The following is a 17,064-nucleotide window of genomic DNA, read 5'->3' as shown; positions in this document are numbered from 1 at the left end:
TAGAAGCAAGTAAAACTTTATAAACCTAAACATCATTTTGATCTTTTACATAACAAAAATGTAAGATGTTATTTTATTAACAACAAGCGTTAGCAGTTAGAATGTGCGATTGCAAAAATGAACTTAATAAAAGACCTAATAACAGAAATGAAGCAATATAAAAAAGTTTAATAAAGTATTTCAGTGATTTTAAACCACAAAAAAGACGACGTACCACAACGACAAACGCAGCAAAAAGACTAACATGGTATTGTGTTAAATGCATAGAAATAAAATGATCTACTGTAAAAATTGTGTAATTTAATTAAAGATTGACATATTGGCACATGGGCCTTAAAAATTTACTATTGTTTACTGTAAAAAAAACTCAGCTCAATATAAAAAATACGACAGATGACAACTTTACAGAAAAAACGTGCAGTGTGTTATTGCATGTTTAGCCTAATATATAGAAAACGTAATCGCAAAATGACGAAAATTTACAACGCTTCGGGGTCTAAAGGTTCAAAATCATAAGAACCCTTTTGTCGGCAAGATCTACACCTTCGACAAAAACTATTTAAGACACCCTTTTTCCCCGTATCAACCCAGTTAATATAAGTGGAAACCCCCGTGCATAACACTATGAGAAAGGCCACGCATGCCAAGATAATTATAGGCGAAAAATTCCACCATAAAACAGGCGTTGATGCCGTTGTAAAAGAAGTCTCATTGCTTGTTAAGTTGGTTATTTCCAAATTGTTAATAAATTGCTTTAAAGTGTCCGTTAAATTTCCATTTAAAGATGCTGTCGTCGTATTTAAAATACTTGTACCATTGTCCATTATGCTGAGTTTAAAATTTTCGTTAAATAGGACTGTGATGTCACTTCCGGGTAGAATAGTCACATTTAAAATGTGATTAAATGATATTATTCATCTGTAATAGTTAGTTTTTGAATTAAAAATAATTATAATCATAAAAAGTGTTAAATGTATAAAATAATGTAAACATAAATTTTATTTTAAAATAATTTTATTTTTAAGTAGCCTAGTTTAACTTTCAATTTTTAAACAGATTATTTTTAATGTTGCGCATTACTGTAGGTGCCTAAGGCATTAACACTGTAAATACCTACAATACAATAAACCTAGTACACAAAATTTGTAAAATAGTAAGTTTCTTTCTAAATGTGGCAGTTTCTAGACTTACTCACTCTGTTATAAATATTTTTTTGCGTTTTTTTACAAGTTACCAAAAAATTGGTTTAACATTAACTAAATCCTTACAACTCAACTATAATATTTGTATTGTTTTTTAACGAGCTATTCTAAGTCCTTACTTTTAGTTCTTTTTGTTTTTTAATGGTGTTTAAATAAAAAAAACGATGATTTACACGATCCTTCTGATAGCTTTAAAAAACACGTCACTACATTCATTTATATTCGTGACAGAGATAAACGTCATATCGAAAAACGATTAGTGCGTTAAAAAACATGATCTACATTCAACACATGATTTTTTTGGATGAAAGCCCTTTTTGTGTGTTACCAATTTACACCATTCAATCAATAGCGGGCCAAAATTTTCAAGCTAAGGCTTTAGAATAGACAATTCGATTTTTTCGAACAATAAATCTAAAACAAATACAAAGCGCTCTATATAAAATGACTTAACCGTTATTGTGAAGCTTTATTTAACTCAGTTTCTGACGATGGCCTGCCTTTCGGCGTTTTCATTTCCTGAATTCCTTTTCTATAACGAAACTGGTAAATTCCGCTTCATTAGTTCTGTTAAGGGACTTCTTCTTTTAATGAAGCCTCTCTTAATAGAATATCACTAAATAGAGACCCTAAAAACCACAAGTTTACCGCCGCATATGCTACCTACTGTATATAATTAATCATACCTATATACATATATATATTATTATCCCAGTAATAAAAGCGTTGATATTGATAACGATCATAGGTTTATGCTTAAATTATTTCAAAAATTCTGCGAATTTCTAAGTGCATAACTGACGTTAATTAAAACTTACTGATGTTTTTAAACTCTGGTACTAGCATTAATATATTTCTTTACATAATGTCATCACATTTAACTCTAAAGCACTCGCTATATGTGAACCTAACTCCTAATAATTTACTGGAAACTACCTGAAAATTTGAAGCTAATTTTTTGTGTTGTTTTGGGCAGAGTTACGCCTGACTTGGCCCAAACTAAATGAGAAAATCACGTGCGCTAAACTTACAAAAAAGTGCCCGCGGCTATTCTAAGTATCAAGAAAAGGTTAGTTTAATAGCGGCATATTTATGACAATAATCGGGGAAAACCACTATTTGACATGATGAGAAATAGCTTTTATACCATAACTGTGGGCAATAGTTTATATACCATAGAGACAGAGTAAATCTATATGGCTTACATGACTCTGTTTTAAATTATAATTTGTTATAAATTTTTTTTAAAAACACAACTGGTTTTGTTAATTTTTTTTTGTAAAATAGGATTTTTAGTGTTTGGACCCTAACGTTAAATTTAAGTTCTACCTCATCAGCTCACATACTTTGGCGTTAGTCATGCAGCAGATTACAGCTGATTGTCATGCATAACAGTTTAAGCACTAAAAAAAAAAATAAGATTTAAAATTTTTTAAGTGCTTTTATAATCACATACAAATTTTGTAACTAATGACGTATTGTCTAAGTAGTGACATAGTGTTTATTTTCTATAGTAGAAATGTTGCTACAGGCTGCAATAGTGTTTAATTTAAATTTAGGTAACAAAATGTTATGTTATTTTAAATAAAGAAAAAAAATTACCTGAAAATTATGTTCAGTGGAATTCCATTTAAATAACATTTTTATTCCTTAATAACATCTTCCGTTAGATTTCTACTGGTGCCTTCTCAGTTACATTTCTACTGGTGCCCAACTAAATATAGCACAATTTAACACACAACATACCATAGAACTTTTAATAACAAAAACAAGCAATAACCATTGAACTTTGAATAAAGGCAACACAGGAAGTTTTGAATAACGGCAACATTGTAGTGTTTTGTAAAACTAAGTCAGTTACTGTTTCGTAATATTGTAACGTTTTAAAAAACTAAAAATGTTAACAAACAAAAACACGAAGAAATAAAAAAGAACTGAACACGTGCATCTCTCTCTATTTTAATTTCACCGTGAAAAATAAGCCAACCAAACTTTTAAACATAACAAAATATTAAGTTAAAGTGTAAGTGATGGTACAAAAAAATTGTACAAATAACCTTTAATTGTTACCAAAAAATAGATTAAGAATATAGTAAATCCTGTTAGACATTTTTATATTTTACAAATGCTAATTAGAAAAACCGAATCTTGAATAATAACTTTTATTTTTGTTGTACCCTTTGTATTTTACAAAACATTTAAGAGATTTTCTGCAAAAAATTGTTTAATGCAGTTTCATCAACAGAGACAAGACCTTCGCTGTTTGTTGGAAAGTATTTTTCGTACTTACGAAACGATATAGAGAACGAGACACCGCTTCCTAGTATTTTACAAAGTTCTTTGTCCGCCTCACTCGACCAATATTCTCTTAAATTCAGTTTAGTACATGGTCCATTTCGATGTATAATTTCAGACAAAAGTTTGAGCGCTTTTGTTCGCATTTGTGAATGCTTAGCTTTCTTTTTAAGCGTTAAATTTTCGTCGCGCTCTTTGGCGGCCTCTGACGGTTGCTTATTCTTCGGACAAACATCCAGCGGTTGCTTCTTAGCACTTGTAAAAACGTCGTCAGATTTGTTTTTGGCTGCAGTTTTATAATTTTTAAACAAAGCACGATCGTCGCTGTCACCTTTAGGATTTTTAATCTTATCCCTACCATAAGAGTGACTACACCTCGGTTCATTATTACTTAAATGCACATTTTGCTTGGAGTTTGCTAGTTGGGTCGACGAAGTGTTATAAGCTTCAGCGGCAGCTGAAGTGTGTTTATTTGAGTGTGTGTTGTGCTTTGTATCTCTAGTCGGATGAGAAGTTTGTTTTTGAGTGGCTGGTAAATCAGAATGACGGTGGTGTCTTGGATCCTGTCTTAAATTTTGTTGAGGTTGATAAAAAAACGAAGGCTGTGAATTTAGCGGGTTCTGCAGCCCTGATGTCGAGGCCTTATTAGGTTGGTGTTTATCAGCAAGTTGTTCATCTGAACTTGTTTTCTGATTTTTCGGTGCATCATTTTGTGAATCCTTATTCAAGGGCTGATTTGGAACATCTTGTCGAACTGATATGTACATCTGAGACTTCGAAAAAATAAACCATTTAAGAGTACGGATTGCCCCAATCAAAATCAAAGTACGACAAACACGAGGAACTTCGCTATAATGCAGCGCAAAGAGTTTGTCAGAATATTTCTCAGACACAAATTTTGAGAGTATTTTAAGATTTTCTCCGCAGTTCGGTTGTTTTAACAAATATTCTTTGCAAATCTTTGGTATTTCAGGTAAAAGTTCGATAAAAGGTATCTGCCCTCCTTGATTGGGTCTTCCATCCGATGGCCAGTAATACAACCAAGTAACCCCAACTCCCCCATATGGACTACCAAAAGAAAAAAGACCGTTTGAGGAAATAACAAAATCGCAAAAATACGCCTCAAACGCTAAAGAACTAATCGCAAACCGTTCATGCTTGTATCGTCTGTACGCTGCTTTAATAGCATCTTCAGTTTTTGATGAGTTGCTATTCGAAGACAAGTATTCGACCAAAAATACTTTGAGCATTTCCTCCCTTTGTTCGTTGGAGACTCTCGGTCTTTCGGGAATCGTTTTAGCGGCCTTGTTATTTTCCGAAGGTGTAGTGACGGAGAAGCGTCTTGGAGTTTTCGGACTAGCAATCACTGTGCTACTGCTAACGATACCAGACGAAATGCAGCCGTTGTTCGACGATCTAGAATCAGTAGAAATCCTTCTATTAGAATCCTCATTTAGTTTTTGCGATTCGCCAACATCGTTTGGCTTGGGTGTAGGCTCTGTTGTGTCGGCAGATCTTTTACGCGGAGGTTCGCTTTCCAGTCTTATGACGTCAGCCTCAATATACTTGTTGCAAATCCCATCAATGTCGGTTTCGGAGCCTTCGATGTCTGGTTTCTCCGTGGAATCGGGGGACACAAAAACTTCTTCAATGACCAATTCAGTTTCTTCGTCAGAGGGACCTTAAAAACAATAACCCAGTGCAAAAACAATTAGCTACATTTCTAAAATCCCCTACTTTATGTTCCTTCATCAAAATTAAATAATTAATTCAACACAAAACAGTTTAAAAAACTATAGTACTTGAATATGCAACTTCGTCCTGAAGTCTTGCAATATGGCCGCTAGGTAAAAAGTAAAAGTTTTCGTTTGCTCGTTCTGCAACGATCCCTTGAACTAGTAACTGCATTGTTGCTTTTGGATACAAAACAACATCGTCAGACAGTTTGGCGCATAAACCTTGGATTGTCAACCCTGATTTTTGATCCTAAAAATTGTAATTATAAAAAAAAAATGTGTTATACTAAAAATAAAATTCAGTATACTAAAAAAAGTAAATTTTAATTAAGCATTTGAATTTTTGTATAACCGTCAACTTGCTTACTTTTAAGACATCGCCAAGATTTTTAATCAACTTCTTTTTTCCAATTCTTTTTAAAGCGCTGCGATATGATTTCTTGATGTCGGTAGGTAACACAAATTTATTTAGACAACATGTTTTATCAATAACATTAATAAATACACTGTCGTCGTTTTTAAGGCAATCAATCAATTGGATTTGTAGCATTGAATCTGATGACACTTCAGTTGCTTTAAAATACCTAAATTTTTTCCAAGTCATTGTGAAGATAATAGGGATAGCAACAGGTCTATTATTAACAAGGCAATATTCTTTGACGTATGTCAGTAACTCTTTGTTGTTAACTCCTGTTAGCATAGAAAGAGTTTGAAATATTGGTGTTGAACTCGCACTTGAAGGTTGTTTTTTGATTATTAATTTCACGGAATTTGGGACTCCGTTTTCATAGTTTAAATTAAAAATATCATCTTGTTGTAAAACAGCATGAATTCTTTCTTGATACTCCGATCGAACATCTTTGTTTTTCTTTACCAAATCTTGTTGTTCTTTATTCAAAACTCTAGCTATAAGGTAGTCACAGAGCTCATTGATCTTCATCAGATTGTCTGACGATTCCAAAAGTTTGGCAACCGATGCATCGTGAGTTAAATGATTTGGAAAACTGAAAAGGTAGCTGCTAACAGGTTCAGATTTTCTTTTGGCAAGGGGTTCTTCTCCTTCGCTTAACTGTGATTTTTCGTCGTGTTTGTGCTTTGAAGATTTATCTCTCTTTTTAGGCGAAACAGATTTCTTATTTTTATCTTTCCTTGGTGATGAAATTTCATTATGAGCCTTTTTTTCAGGCGAAAAAGATTTCTTTTTTTTCTTTTTTTTCGGCGAAGAAGTTTTATTTTGAGAATCTCTTTTAGGTGAAAAAGACTTCTTTTTCTTGTGGGAATCATTTCTTCGACTTCTTGATCGTTTCCGTTTACGTCTTTTGGGTCTTTCAGCATCATCTCGATCAACAATCTCACCATCTTCAGTGTCCGAAATCACAATAACAACGGATTTTTTTGACTTTTCGGGTGAAGACAAAACAACGTTGTTTTTATTAATCAAATACACAACTTGATCGTCAAGATTAAAATGAAATGGATACATACAAAGATAGCTTTTAAAGTAACTCTCAAGTAGGTAGGTTGCCCGTTCTTCGACAATATGTTTACCAGTCGTACCAAACACGAACATTCGTTGAGCTTCAATTAGATTGGAATTCCAGATCAGTTTAGAAAAAGCTCGAAGGTTAATACCGCTAATAGCTTGTGGATAGCATTGCACTATTTTGTTTAGCGTGGTTTTCTCAAATTCGTTAAAGTAAAATGTTGTTTCGTTTGTATCGATCCGAATTCTTGCTAGAATAATGTCCGAGCCTCGTGTAACAACAAAGATTTTAGGATAACTTTGCAAGAAATTAATAATTTCTTGAAATGACATAAAGTCAAAATTATCGCCCAAAACCTCAACTTTTAGTCGTTCGATAGTCAAAGTGCGCGAGTCCAGCCATTCAAGAACTTCAGTTAAAATTAAATTATCCACAATGGGTTTTTCCAAAGGTAGCCTGAAGGAAACAAAGTCATACAAAGAATTGTATTGTTTTAGAATTCTTTTCCGTAGATAGGTTGGAACATGATTAACAATATTCAGAAAGTCGCGCAAACGCTTGTCAGCCATGCTCAGTACCTTATTTATTTTGTCCAAAAAGTCAACCTCCGAAAAGCCAAAATTACTTGGACTGGCGGAATTAGGCTTTGGCAAAGATGAAGGTTCATTATAGGTTGATACTTCGGGCATGTTATTAAGTTCTTTGCGCTCTAAAAGAGTGGGTTTAGATGTAGAGCAAGGGGCATCGATTTGCAATTTTCCAAGAAAAGAGAATCCTTTAGAATGTACTTCAAATTGTTTTGGATAATTGCGTAAACATTTAATCAAAAAATTCTCGCTCATGAATTGGATAGGCCCCACAATTTCATAAGCATCGTTAAAAGTTAAGTTAGGCTTGTGTTTACGAGACATAAAGTCTCTTAACAAATTAATAACGCATTCTTGAATATGCAACTTGTAGTTAAGATCTTGCTTTTTATTATATGCAAACGCTATCAAAAACTGAAGAAAGGAACCAAATTTTCTTATAATTTCTTTCAAAAAGGAACTATTCTTCATAACTTTTACGAAAATGGGGCGAATTGAAAACATTGAAGATTTTGTTGTTGTTATACTGGAAATACTAGACAGTAAATTGTCTGGAATAAAACCAAAATTATTAACGTCGACCTTTTTGTTGTGAATTTTTTTCCCCATAAAATCTTTCATTGAACTTAAGCTATTCGGACCAAGTGCATGCACAGAAAATAATTCACAATTTGAATATCCTTCTTTGTTTGATACCACTATCCATTCAGAAAAGCCAATTATTATTTCATGTAAAAATTCAATAGTAACTACATCGGGTAGACTTTCACAAATAAGATCAGCAATGTCTTTTATTAGGATATGTCTGTTGGATAAACATTTCATAACTTCCATTCCTATAATATTTTTCATTTTTTGTGAATAATCGTCATGGCAAGTAGAATCTCGTACATGTGCCATATTCAACAACCATTCGACCAAAGTTACACCAGAATGCCTACAAAAACCAACCCAAAACGGGTAAGTATCCAAAACCATCTTCCAAGTTAAATCTGCATGTAGAGTTTTAATAATTTTAGGTTCACATCGGTACAGATACCGAAGCTGTTCTTGCTGTTTCTCCTTGTCTCGTCTCATATTGTGATTATATTCGGAAAACGTATCAATATTATAATAGCCACTTGCTTTTGATTCTGAATAAGAGCTTGTTAATCTTACCGTCCCATCACTCGATATCTCAAAACCCTTAAACTCTTTAAATATATATTCCAGTACTGATGTAGATACGAATCCATTGAAATGCATAAACTGTTCCTCAATGTCTTTTATTTTGATACGCAGAACTGCTGAAAGTCCTATCGCAACCTTGTCTTTTATAGCTTGATGTAACATGAACAAATATTCTTTGGAATCTCTGGAAGAAAGGCAATCGAAGCAGATTGTTGACAGGCAATCAACAAATGATCCATACAAGCTAACAATCTAAATGTATACGTTAAAAACTAAAAAAATGTTTAGAAAAGTGGGTTATAGTTGTTATAGTTTAATAAACCTAATATAGAACAGTACTTGTTTTATTACTTTACTTTAAAATATATTCGCACATTTGAACAAGTATTCAAACGAAGACTCGAAAAAAATGTTTAAACTTTGAACAATCATTTTGGTAAAAATGTATATTTAAATATTGAAAATATCAAATGTGAATGTGGTTGGTACCTCGGATTTCATATCACTATGAAGAGCTTTGTATTCTGTTGCAAATACATGATATTGCAGGTGTTGTTTAAAGCTTCTTCGAACTATTTCGACACATTTGTTGTCAACCTCGTTTTTAGTAATTTTGGACGACATCACAAGCTTTATAATCAACACATTTCCTACATACTATTAACATTTCCTGCAATTGCGATATAAATATAAACAAATATTTTTCTAAAAGTATTATTGTAAAGATACGAGTATGCTGTAATAAAAAAGTAACAGCGACATATTGATTGGTGTTTATAATTGAATTGTAAAAGTTTTAGACGGTTTAAATAATAAAAAGTCATTAGAACGTTTCTATTAAATCGTTTTTATAAGTTTCTGTTTTTAATCTTCTTCTTTACATCTAGTGCAAAATCTTTGGTATGTGTTTTTTCGTAAATTAACATTTTCACATTGTTTTGTTAAGGTTATTAAATTAAATCTGGTTGATAACGCCAGGGCAATTTCAGAGATTGTAACACGATTACTGAAAGTTGCAACATATAAAAGCTACTGTAGGATTGTCCATATTTAAAAATAAATTTGTATGAAAACCAAAGTACTAAAAACTAAAATTTGATATAAATTTATGGTGCGCTTTCAAAAAAATAAAATTTTAGCTTTTTGTTTGCAAAATTAAAATAAAGTCTTCATTTGTTTTTATAAATTCTAGCTAACTTTCTGCCCAAAAAAACTAATTTTGATTGCATTAAATGTTTTTTCGTGACTCAAACTCACAAAGTAATTAATTAATAACTAAAAAACAACTATTTTTAACAAATAATAAAAAATGCATAGTTTAGGATTAAATAATATTACAATTTACAAATATCTTAGGACTAACGAGTTTAAATGCTGCATAAAAATTGTTGTGTCCTAAAAGCACTAATAATCTAAGGTCTACGCGGAAATGCAAAATAACTCTTTCGCTTTCAACACCCCTTTTTTATTTTCGGTCAAAGTACATAGCCGTATGCGGTAAGATAAAATGTTCGCGGTCATAATGACGCAGTGTTTAGCAAAATTATAAAACCGTTTCTGAACTTTTTTTTGCCTGGCAGAACACTTCTACTTTTACTTTAAACAATGACTTTTACAAACCTTCTTACATTACACTCGAATCATAATTATTTTTTCTTAGTTTTAAACCAAGCAATAATTTTCTTAGTTTTAAACCAAGCTCTTTTCTAACTTTTTTGTTTGTTATTTAATTTAAAAATGTCACTGCACACAACGAATAAGCTTAAATAGCATTTTGAGGAAGTAGTAGTTACGTAGCTAATAAAGTAGTCTAGCATTTTTTGTTTTAGTTTTATTTAGAGCGCATGTTTTGCGTTGTTTTTACAAACATGTTTACACAAATATTTACTTTCCAAAAACTTTTAAAATTCAAAACTGGCATAACGATCTAACCGTTGTTTTAAAATTGGTTGTTAAACGCCCAACGGGCGGGCTATTTTACAATTACCATTACTTAAAGGTGCTACAAACGAGTTTATTATGTACTTAAACCATCTAATTACATGACTTTAACAAAACAGTATATAAATCTTAATTCTTTCTTTGTGATAAATAACTTAAACTTTATGCATATGTAGCTTTAGTTTTTAACATCAATTTTGTTTTGTTGTGTTTTAAAATCGTAATTTAACATGTCTGGCTTATGACTTTAGCTAACCAGATCCCTTTGCTTAAATATTTTTTAAACAAACACTTTAAATAAATAGCGAAGTTATGGCTTGAATATTTACGATATATTTATTTAAGTTTTATACAAACAAGTACAACACATAATTTATTACCATAAAATGTCAATTAGGGTTTATATAAGATTGTACTTAGCTATTACAAAGCATTTGTGAAAACAAACAACCTAAAATTTGGTACATCTTGTAGCCAATTTCTAACTCAAATACAGCCAGCACTATAATTTTTTTGTTGAATGCCAGCTTATTGTTACAATAAAAACTGTTGAATGCCAGCTTACTGTGACAATAAAAAATTTAACCTAAATTTTAACCTATTAAATTTCGTGAATTCTGTGATTCAACACTTTTTTCTTCCTGAAATTTCATATTTTATACAATGTGATTTGTATATGTAAGCAAAAATGGGTCAGGTGTACGAGCTATGCTTACTTTGTCGTTATAAAACTAGAAAAACCTTAAAAACAACACAAGTTTTAGGGTCGGCCTATTTTTTATTTGAAAAAAATACCAAATTTTAATACCAGCAGTGTATGTTAACAAAACAATAATTTGCAACGCTGCAATTTAAAAAGTTGATTCCTTATTAGAAAAAAAAAAATTCTACCATTTTCATATTGTTTTATAACACTGCATTTAATATATTAACTACATTATAACAAAAGCTAACCGGCAGCGTGGTGTAGTGGTAAGAACACTTGCTACACCACACATGAGGTCGTGGGTTCAATCCCCACTGATCTCATGCTGTAGCGCCCTTGAGTAAGGTGCTATAAACGGTATGAACTCCTGCTGAGCCAGCACTTAATCAGCAGCATAATAACCGGGCAATTATAGTGTCTATAATATCATAAACTGCCACAGGCAACTCGAGACTGGGTCGGAGTAACTTATGTTAGTCTATGTTTAAGTCACGCATTTGACTTTCCCACATCAAGGATTAAGATATATACAACAAAAAAAATATATATATTAACAATATCATAACAAAATTACAATATTAAGACAGTATTAGTTTTATCTGTGTTGTGTTAGAATTTTATTGGTTTGTAAAAAAGTTAAAACCAATTTTCAATTCAACTACACAAGATTTTTTAATAAAACTTAATACAAATAAACTGTGTAATTCCACAATAAAAACTAAAAAGCTTACCTTAGTATATGACTTTAATGCTTAAAAGGGAAGTAGAAAAATATGTTCTGACTTTTACTTTAAACTGATTATATGTTGTGTAATCATACAAATAAAAACCTTGCTAACTTTACTACAAATGTGTAACTATTGATTAAAAGTACTTAAATAACAAGTATTTCCTTAGCTTAATGGCTTAACTCGTTAATTAGCGTAATTACAACTGACTGACTTTTTGCATTTCTACCCTGTCTGCCTGTAGCTAATAACACACATGTGTTTTGCCGCCAATGCTGATCGCTCAAGGGTGACCGCTTATATTCTTTAATTAAATTATTTATGTACATTTAAACAATTTAGGTTTTAGCCTACAGTCGATCACAGCCAACTACTTTTCACATTTTACATCGGTATCCATTTTAAACTAACGTATACTCACACATTTGCAAATCAAAATACTTGTTTACGGTATGAACTGTTAGGGTGAAAGCGTGCCAACTAATACATTTTTGCAGCCAATATTGTTTTGTTTGGCGAACACCAAAAATATTAGCCAACTAACTACTTTCGTTTAAAAAACAATATTCCGTATATAACGCTATTTACATTTACAAGGACAAATACGATTTATACGCTTATATAAATAGTGCAATGTAATCACATTTATTTGCTTAATGACAGTAGCATCGTCACATTTTATTAGACAAATTATTAAACTTTTGTATAAGGCAACGCGCAAACAAACAAATAACTTCTTATATTTTAAACTTGCAAAGTTTTTTCAGCATTTCTACTCAGCAATTTTCTGCCTATTTTCTGTGAAATTATCGATACGATCAATAAAATGCTTTATGGCCAAAACCTTAGCACAACGGGTTGTCTTTCTTCGTAGTTTTAACTTAAAGGATTATTTATGTCAAAAAAAAATGTGACCTGCAAAAAAGGGCGGTGAGTCATGGAATGATAAACAACAAGTGACCTTTAAAATATTTGAAAAAGTTTAACTTTATATTCACTACCTTGATATATTTTACTACAAAACTAAACACTAGTTCTGTACTAAACATCGGCTAAAGTGCACTTGTTACTGTAGCTTTGTGAACTGGTTAGTCGTTACTAGAATTTTTATTAGGTGCTAATCTAGCCTGGAATTGTTAATCCTGAATTTTATTGAGAAATGACGCCTTAACCTAGCTAAGCAAACTAGGAGTCCTACCTTCTCCTTACCATGATTAAAAACAAAATCAATATTTAAAGAAGAACTGTCAATAAAATACATAACATCATCAACAGAAATACATTTTAATGAGCTTATTCTGAAATAGCGCAGATGGAACCGCAAAAAAACAAAGAAACAAACAAAATGCAACTCATAAAAAAATCCATAAGTCAGATCCGCAATCTTACAATGTAAGGGGAAAAAAAGGAAAATGGTATGCAAAAAACTTAGCATAGTTGCAAAAGAGTGTTTGTGAGCAACCTTTTTAGGTAAATACCGGTCTTAAACAAAACTAGTTTGTATTACTTAAAAATTTTTTCGTTTAGCAACTACGTGTAACACCAATTGTTAACTTACTTTTAGATATATAATAGTTTGACCAGACTATTTTAAATATTTTTTTATGTGGTAAAATAATAAATACAGCAAAGTAGTAAAGCAAAAAAAAACATAATTTATTAAAATAATTTCTTACTCAAATTTAATGAAGTAATACAAATGCTCGAATTTAAGTACTATTACCACTAATAAAAATACTAAAATACCCTTACTATCTTAATAGGTAATATAATTTTTAATTTAAATAAGTTTTTACATCAAATATTAATGCAGGTCGTTTAAGTTTATAGTTGAGCTCTCAAAGTTGGTAACTGAAGGTTCCTTGTTTAGAATACCAAGTCTGTCCTCGAATAAAACAGCTACTGGTATTTCATCCTCCATTAGTTTCTGTGCAAAATTTAAATTAATATTTTTTTCAACATTTTTTAAATAAAATATTAATCATTGGATTTATTTACTTCATCTGTAAAATTTTCCTTGCACATAATGTCACTTAAATTCGGTGAATCGATCGCATTTAAATTCGGGCCTACAACATATCTTTGTAGAACATCTGTAGGCTCCATTTCTGAAGAAAAATTATTGAAAAATAAACTCAAAAAATTATCATTAATCTTTAACTATTTATTCTTAAATATAAAACAAACCCGATGTCTGTTGAACACATGATAAATTGTCATTAATATCAAGTAAATGCTGTGTATTGGGTTGCGATAATGAAGCAATATCATCCATAAATGGAACAAGTGAAACTGCTCCTGTAGAACAAGTGAGATACTGAGATGGGGTAATTTGTGTCGAGGAGAGCAGAGATGATGACCAATCTGTGTCTAGGACACTGGCTGTAACCTGTGGCTCAATCACAGTTAGTGGAACCTCGTTTTCGGGCTCTGAGTTTTCTATTGTATCAGTGAAAGGAATAACCTCACTTGGAGAAACTAATTCAATTTCGTTGTCGATTATTGATGTTTCAATTACAATCTCTTGAATAGGAGAGGACACAGGATTGTTTGTACAATTTTGAGTAACAAAATTACTCTCCTGGAAAAATGATTCTTCTGATTTTAAATCAACAACCTTAAAAAATATATTTTTATAAAACAGCTGAACTTCTTTGTAATAAATTTTTTTATTACATACATTACTTACCCCTTCATTCTTCAATGTTTCGCTTGCCTTATTCAATTTTGCGTTTTTCTTATTTTTCTGTAATTGCGCTATGAAATATAAAAAAAAATATTTAAAAATAAGAAGCATACCGGCAGCGTGGTATAGTGGTAAGAACACTTGCTACACCACACATGAGGTCGTGTGTTCAACTCCCACTGATCTCATGCTGTAGCGTCCTTGAGTAAGGCGCTATAAACGGTATGAACTCCTGCTAAGCCAGCACTTAATCAGCAGTATATTTATCAGGCAATTATAATCTATAATATCTCGAACTGCCACAGGCAACTCGAGACTGGGTTGGAGTAACTGACGTTACTCTATGTTTAAGTCGCACATTCGACTTTTCACATCGAGAATAAATATATATACAAAAAAAATACATTAACACTCAACATCATCTAAATGATAAAATAACATAGCCCAAGTACACACAATCCAACAACAAATAGGTAATAACTGAAGTTTTTAAAAACATTATTTTGAGTTTAAATCACCTTGATGATTTTTAATCTGATGCCTTAGAACAACCCCTCTAGATAAACCTTTAAATGCACATCCATCAATAGCACAAATATATTGCCGGCCTTTACCTATTGAATAAACCATGTATACTTATAGGGTATTGAAAGGATATAAATATTGTTTAATTTTTTTTTTTGTATATATCTTTATCCTCGATGTGGGAAAGTCGAATGCGTGACTTAAACATAGAGTAACAACTGTTTTAAAGAAAGTTGTTTTAAAGAAAGTTGTTTTTTTACCCAGTTTAGTTGCTTTTTGGTATTTTTTTTCTTGACCGATATGATATTGCATGTGTTTGTTTAGATGTTCACTTCTATGGAATTTACTGGAGCAGCCTTCATAGGAACAGCAAAACCTAAAATAATAACAATAGCATTATCAGCACTTAGTGTTATCAAACTATTTATATCTTACAGCAGTTATTAAATATGATTTTAATAAATGTAATGATAGCACTAATTTACAACCTTGGTTTTAACATATATATATACTTTTTTTTTTTTAATTTTTGAAATCAACTTTAAAAAATGTGATAAAAAGCATAAAATATTTTACTTTTTTTCTTCGTGAATTTTCATGTGCCTGTTTAATCTTGACACTGACGTAAAAGACCACTCGCAATGTTCGCACTGAAATGGTCGTTCTCCAGTATGCATATACAAGTGTTCCTTCAACATTGATCTCTTATTAAATTTCTTGTCACAAAATGGACAATCAAAAGAGGAAAGTCGATGCGGGTTATGAGTACGTTTATGAATAGTCAAAGCGGATAAAGTATAAAACATTTGGTTACATATAGTGCACTCTATAGTAGGCTTTTCGTTGTGTACTATCCTATGGTGCACGGCCAATTCTCGCTTGTTTGTACTATATGCATTACACAACTTACAAATTAGATCTGTTTTTAAGGTGGTGTGCAATTCCATGTGTGCTTTTTGGTTATAGACAGTTGAAAAGACTTTATCACATCCTTCAAATGTACATGGGTAGGTTTTACGTTTGTAGTGCGTTTCTAAATGACGTTTCAACTTATACGAAGTACTGAATGACCACAAGCAATTTGCGTACTTGCATTTATAAAACTTTTCTTTTTCGTGCACAGTGACTTTGTGTTTACGCAACCTAGTGGCCGAATTAAACGATTTGTTACAGTCATCAACATCACATATGTAATCATATTTAGTAAGGGTTCCTTTATCTGCAGTTACTGATGGTTTTCGGATTGCACTGTTCACCAATTTCAACAGTGTCTTGCCCTTGAAATTAGTTTCTGCGCCGGGTTTTGGCAGAGCTGGCTTAATAGGTATTGGAGCTGGATTTGTGGTGTTATCTAGTGTGGCAGGTGCCAGTGTGTAAATGTTTTTATCTCCGTCCATTTCAACACTTTGCACTCTCATTGCTATAAAAGGCATATTTACATTAAACTGATTTAGTGGCTGAAAGCTTGCAAGGTTAATAGGATTTGAAACATCAGAGTTAGTAGCAGGAAAAATTAACTGAGAATTTTGGGTAAGTGACGTCTGTCCACTTATAGAATTAAAAATATTGAAGTTTGTATTTTGTGCTGGCTTCGCATTTAAATTAATAAAGTTATCTTGTCCATGCGTTAAGTTGTCTTTAAAGATCGATTGTGCAAAACTAACATTTTGACCGGCAAGATGGCTGCTTTCATTTGACTCTGATGATAAAGAAACCCAAAAATCCTTATTTTCTTCATTTTTTAAACAATGTGTCTCACTGTTGTTTAAATGATTGTGCGTTTCTGATATACTACCATCTTTAATATCAAGGTTAAAATGAGACGATGAATTTTTAATAGCTTGTAGAATGCTTTCCGGGACGATAACAACATTCACGTTTTCTTTCGCATTTTCTTGGTTACTTTCCGATTGCAAATCATGCAATAATTTATGATTTTGAGTGCTTTCTTCCATACCAAACAGGCAAGCTACTTTAACTTTATATCACATTTTAACAAATTTA

General features: G+C 31.7%; 2 protein-coding genes and 1 long non-coding RNA gene across 4 annotated transcripts; all 3 read right to left on the bottom strand.

Annotated features, from left to right (window-relative positions):
- Positions 1-61: 61 nt before the first annotated feature.
- Positions 62-2,936, bottom strand: LOC145745689 (uncharacterized). The gene is made up of 3 exons (XR_014281267.1): positions 2,805-2,936; positions 2,532-2,605; positions 62-918 (listed from the first exon to the last, which is right to left on the bottom strand). It is a non-coding gene; the product is annotated as an uncharacterized LOC145745689 (long non-coding RNA).
- A 70-nt stretch (positions 2,937-3,006) lies between these two features.
- Positions 3,007-9,065, bottom strand: LOC145745985 (uncharacterized). The gene is made up of 4 exons (XM_082564163.1): positions 8,964-9,065; positions 5,601-8,726; positions 5,300-5,483; positions 3,007-5,178 (listed from the first exon to the last, which is right to left on the bottom strand). The coding sequence occupies exons 1-4, from the start codon at positions 8,973-8,975 to the stop codon at positions 3,401-3,403; spliced, it is 5,100 nt and encodes a 1,699-aa protein (XP_082420289.1). The 5' UTR covers positions 8,976-9,065; the 3' UTR covers positions 3,007-3,400.
- A 4,049-nt stretch (positions 9,066-13,114) lies between these two features.
- Positions 13,115-17,064, bottom strand: LOC145744599 (uncharacterized). 2 transcript variants are annotated; one of them, XM_082562486.1, is made up of 7 exons: positions 15,637-17,064; positions 15,321-15,436; positions 15,054-15,149; positions 14,539-14,606; positions 14,037-14,466; positions 13,848-13,957; positions 13,115-13,776 (listed from the first exon to the last, which is right to left on the bottom strand). In XM_082562486.1, the coding sequence occupies exons 1-7, from the start codon at positions 17,013-17,015 to the stop codon at positions 13,654-13,656; spliced, it is 2,322 nt and encodes a 773-aa protein (XP_082418612.1). In that variant the 5' UTR covers positions 17,016-17,064; the 3' UTR covers positions 13,115-13,653. The 2 variants fall into 2 exon arrangements, with proteins under 2 accessions (XP_082418612.1, XP_082418613.1); XM_082562487.1 differs by lacking the exon at positions 15,054-15,149.

Source organism: Corella eumyota, chromosome 3 (assembly GCF_963082875.1).
Source record: "Corella eumyota chromosome 3, kaCorEumy4.1, whole genome shotgun sequence".
Classification (NCBI taxonomy): domain Eukaryota; kingdom Metazoa; phylum Chordata; class Ascidiacea; order Phlebobranchia; family Corellidae; genus Corella; species Corella eumyota.
Note: the sequence above shows the minus strand (reverse complement) of the source record. Positions and strands in the feature narration are given on the sequence as shown.

What these genes read in the sequence shown, in the direction of transcription:
- LOC145744599 (XM_082562486.1), bottom strand. Translation starts at nt 17,015, where the DNA reads ATGGAAGAAAGCACTCAAAATCATAAATTATTGCATGATTTGCAATCG. An exon ending in AAAATTCACGAAGAAAAAAA is followed by an intron (nt 15,437 to 15,636) that starts GTAAAATATTTT and finishes TTATTATTTTAG; the next exon opens with GTTTTGCTGTTCCTATGAAG. An exon ending in ATGTGTTCAACAGACATCGG is followed by an intron (nt 13,958 to 14,036) that starts GTTTGTTTTATA and finishes ATTTTTCTTCAG; the next exon opens with AAATGGAGCCTACAGATGTT.
- LOC145745985 (XM_082564163.1), bottom strand. An exon ending in ATCTTGGCGATGTCTTAAAA is followed by an intron (nt 5,484 to 5,600) that starts GTAAGCAAGTTG and finishes TACAATTTTTAG; the next exon opens with GATCAAAAATCAGGGTTGAC. An exon ending in GGACGAAGTTGCATATTCAA is followed by an intron (nt 5,179 to 5,299) that starts GTACTATAGTTT and finishes ATTGTTTTTAAG; the next exon opens with GTCCCTCTGACGAAGAAACT.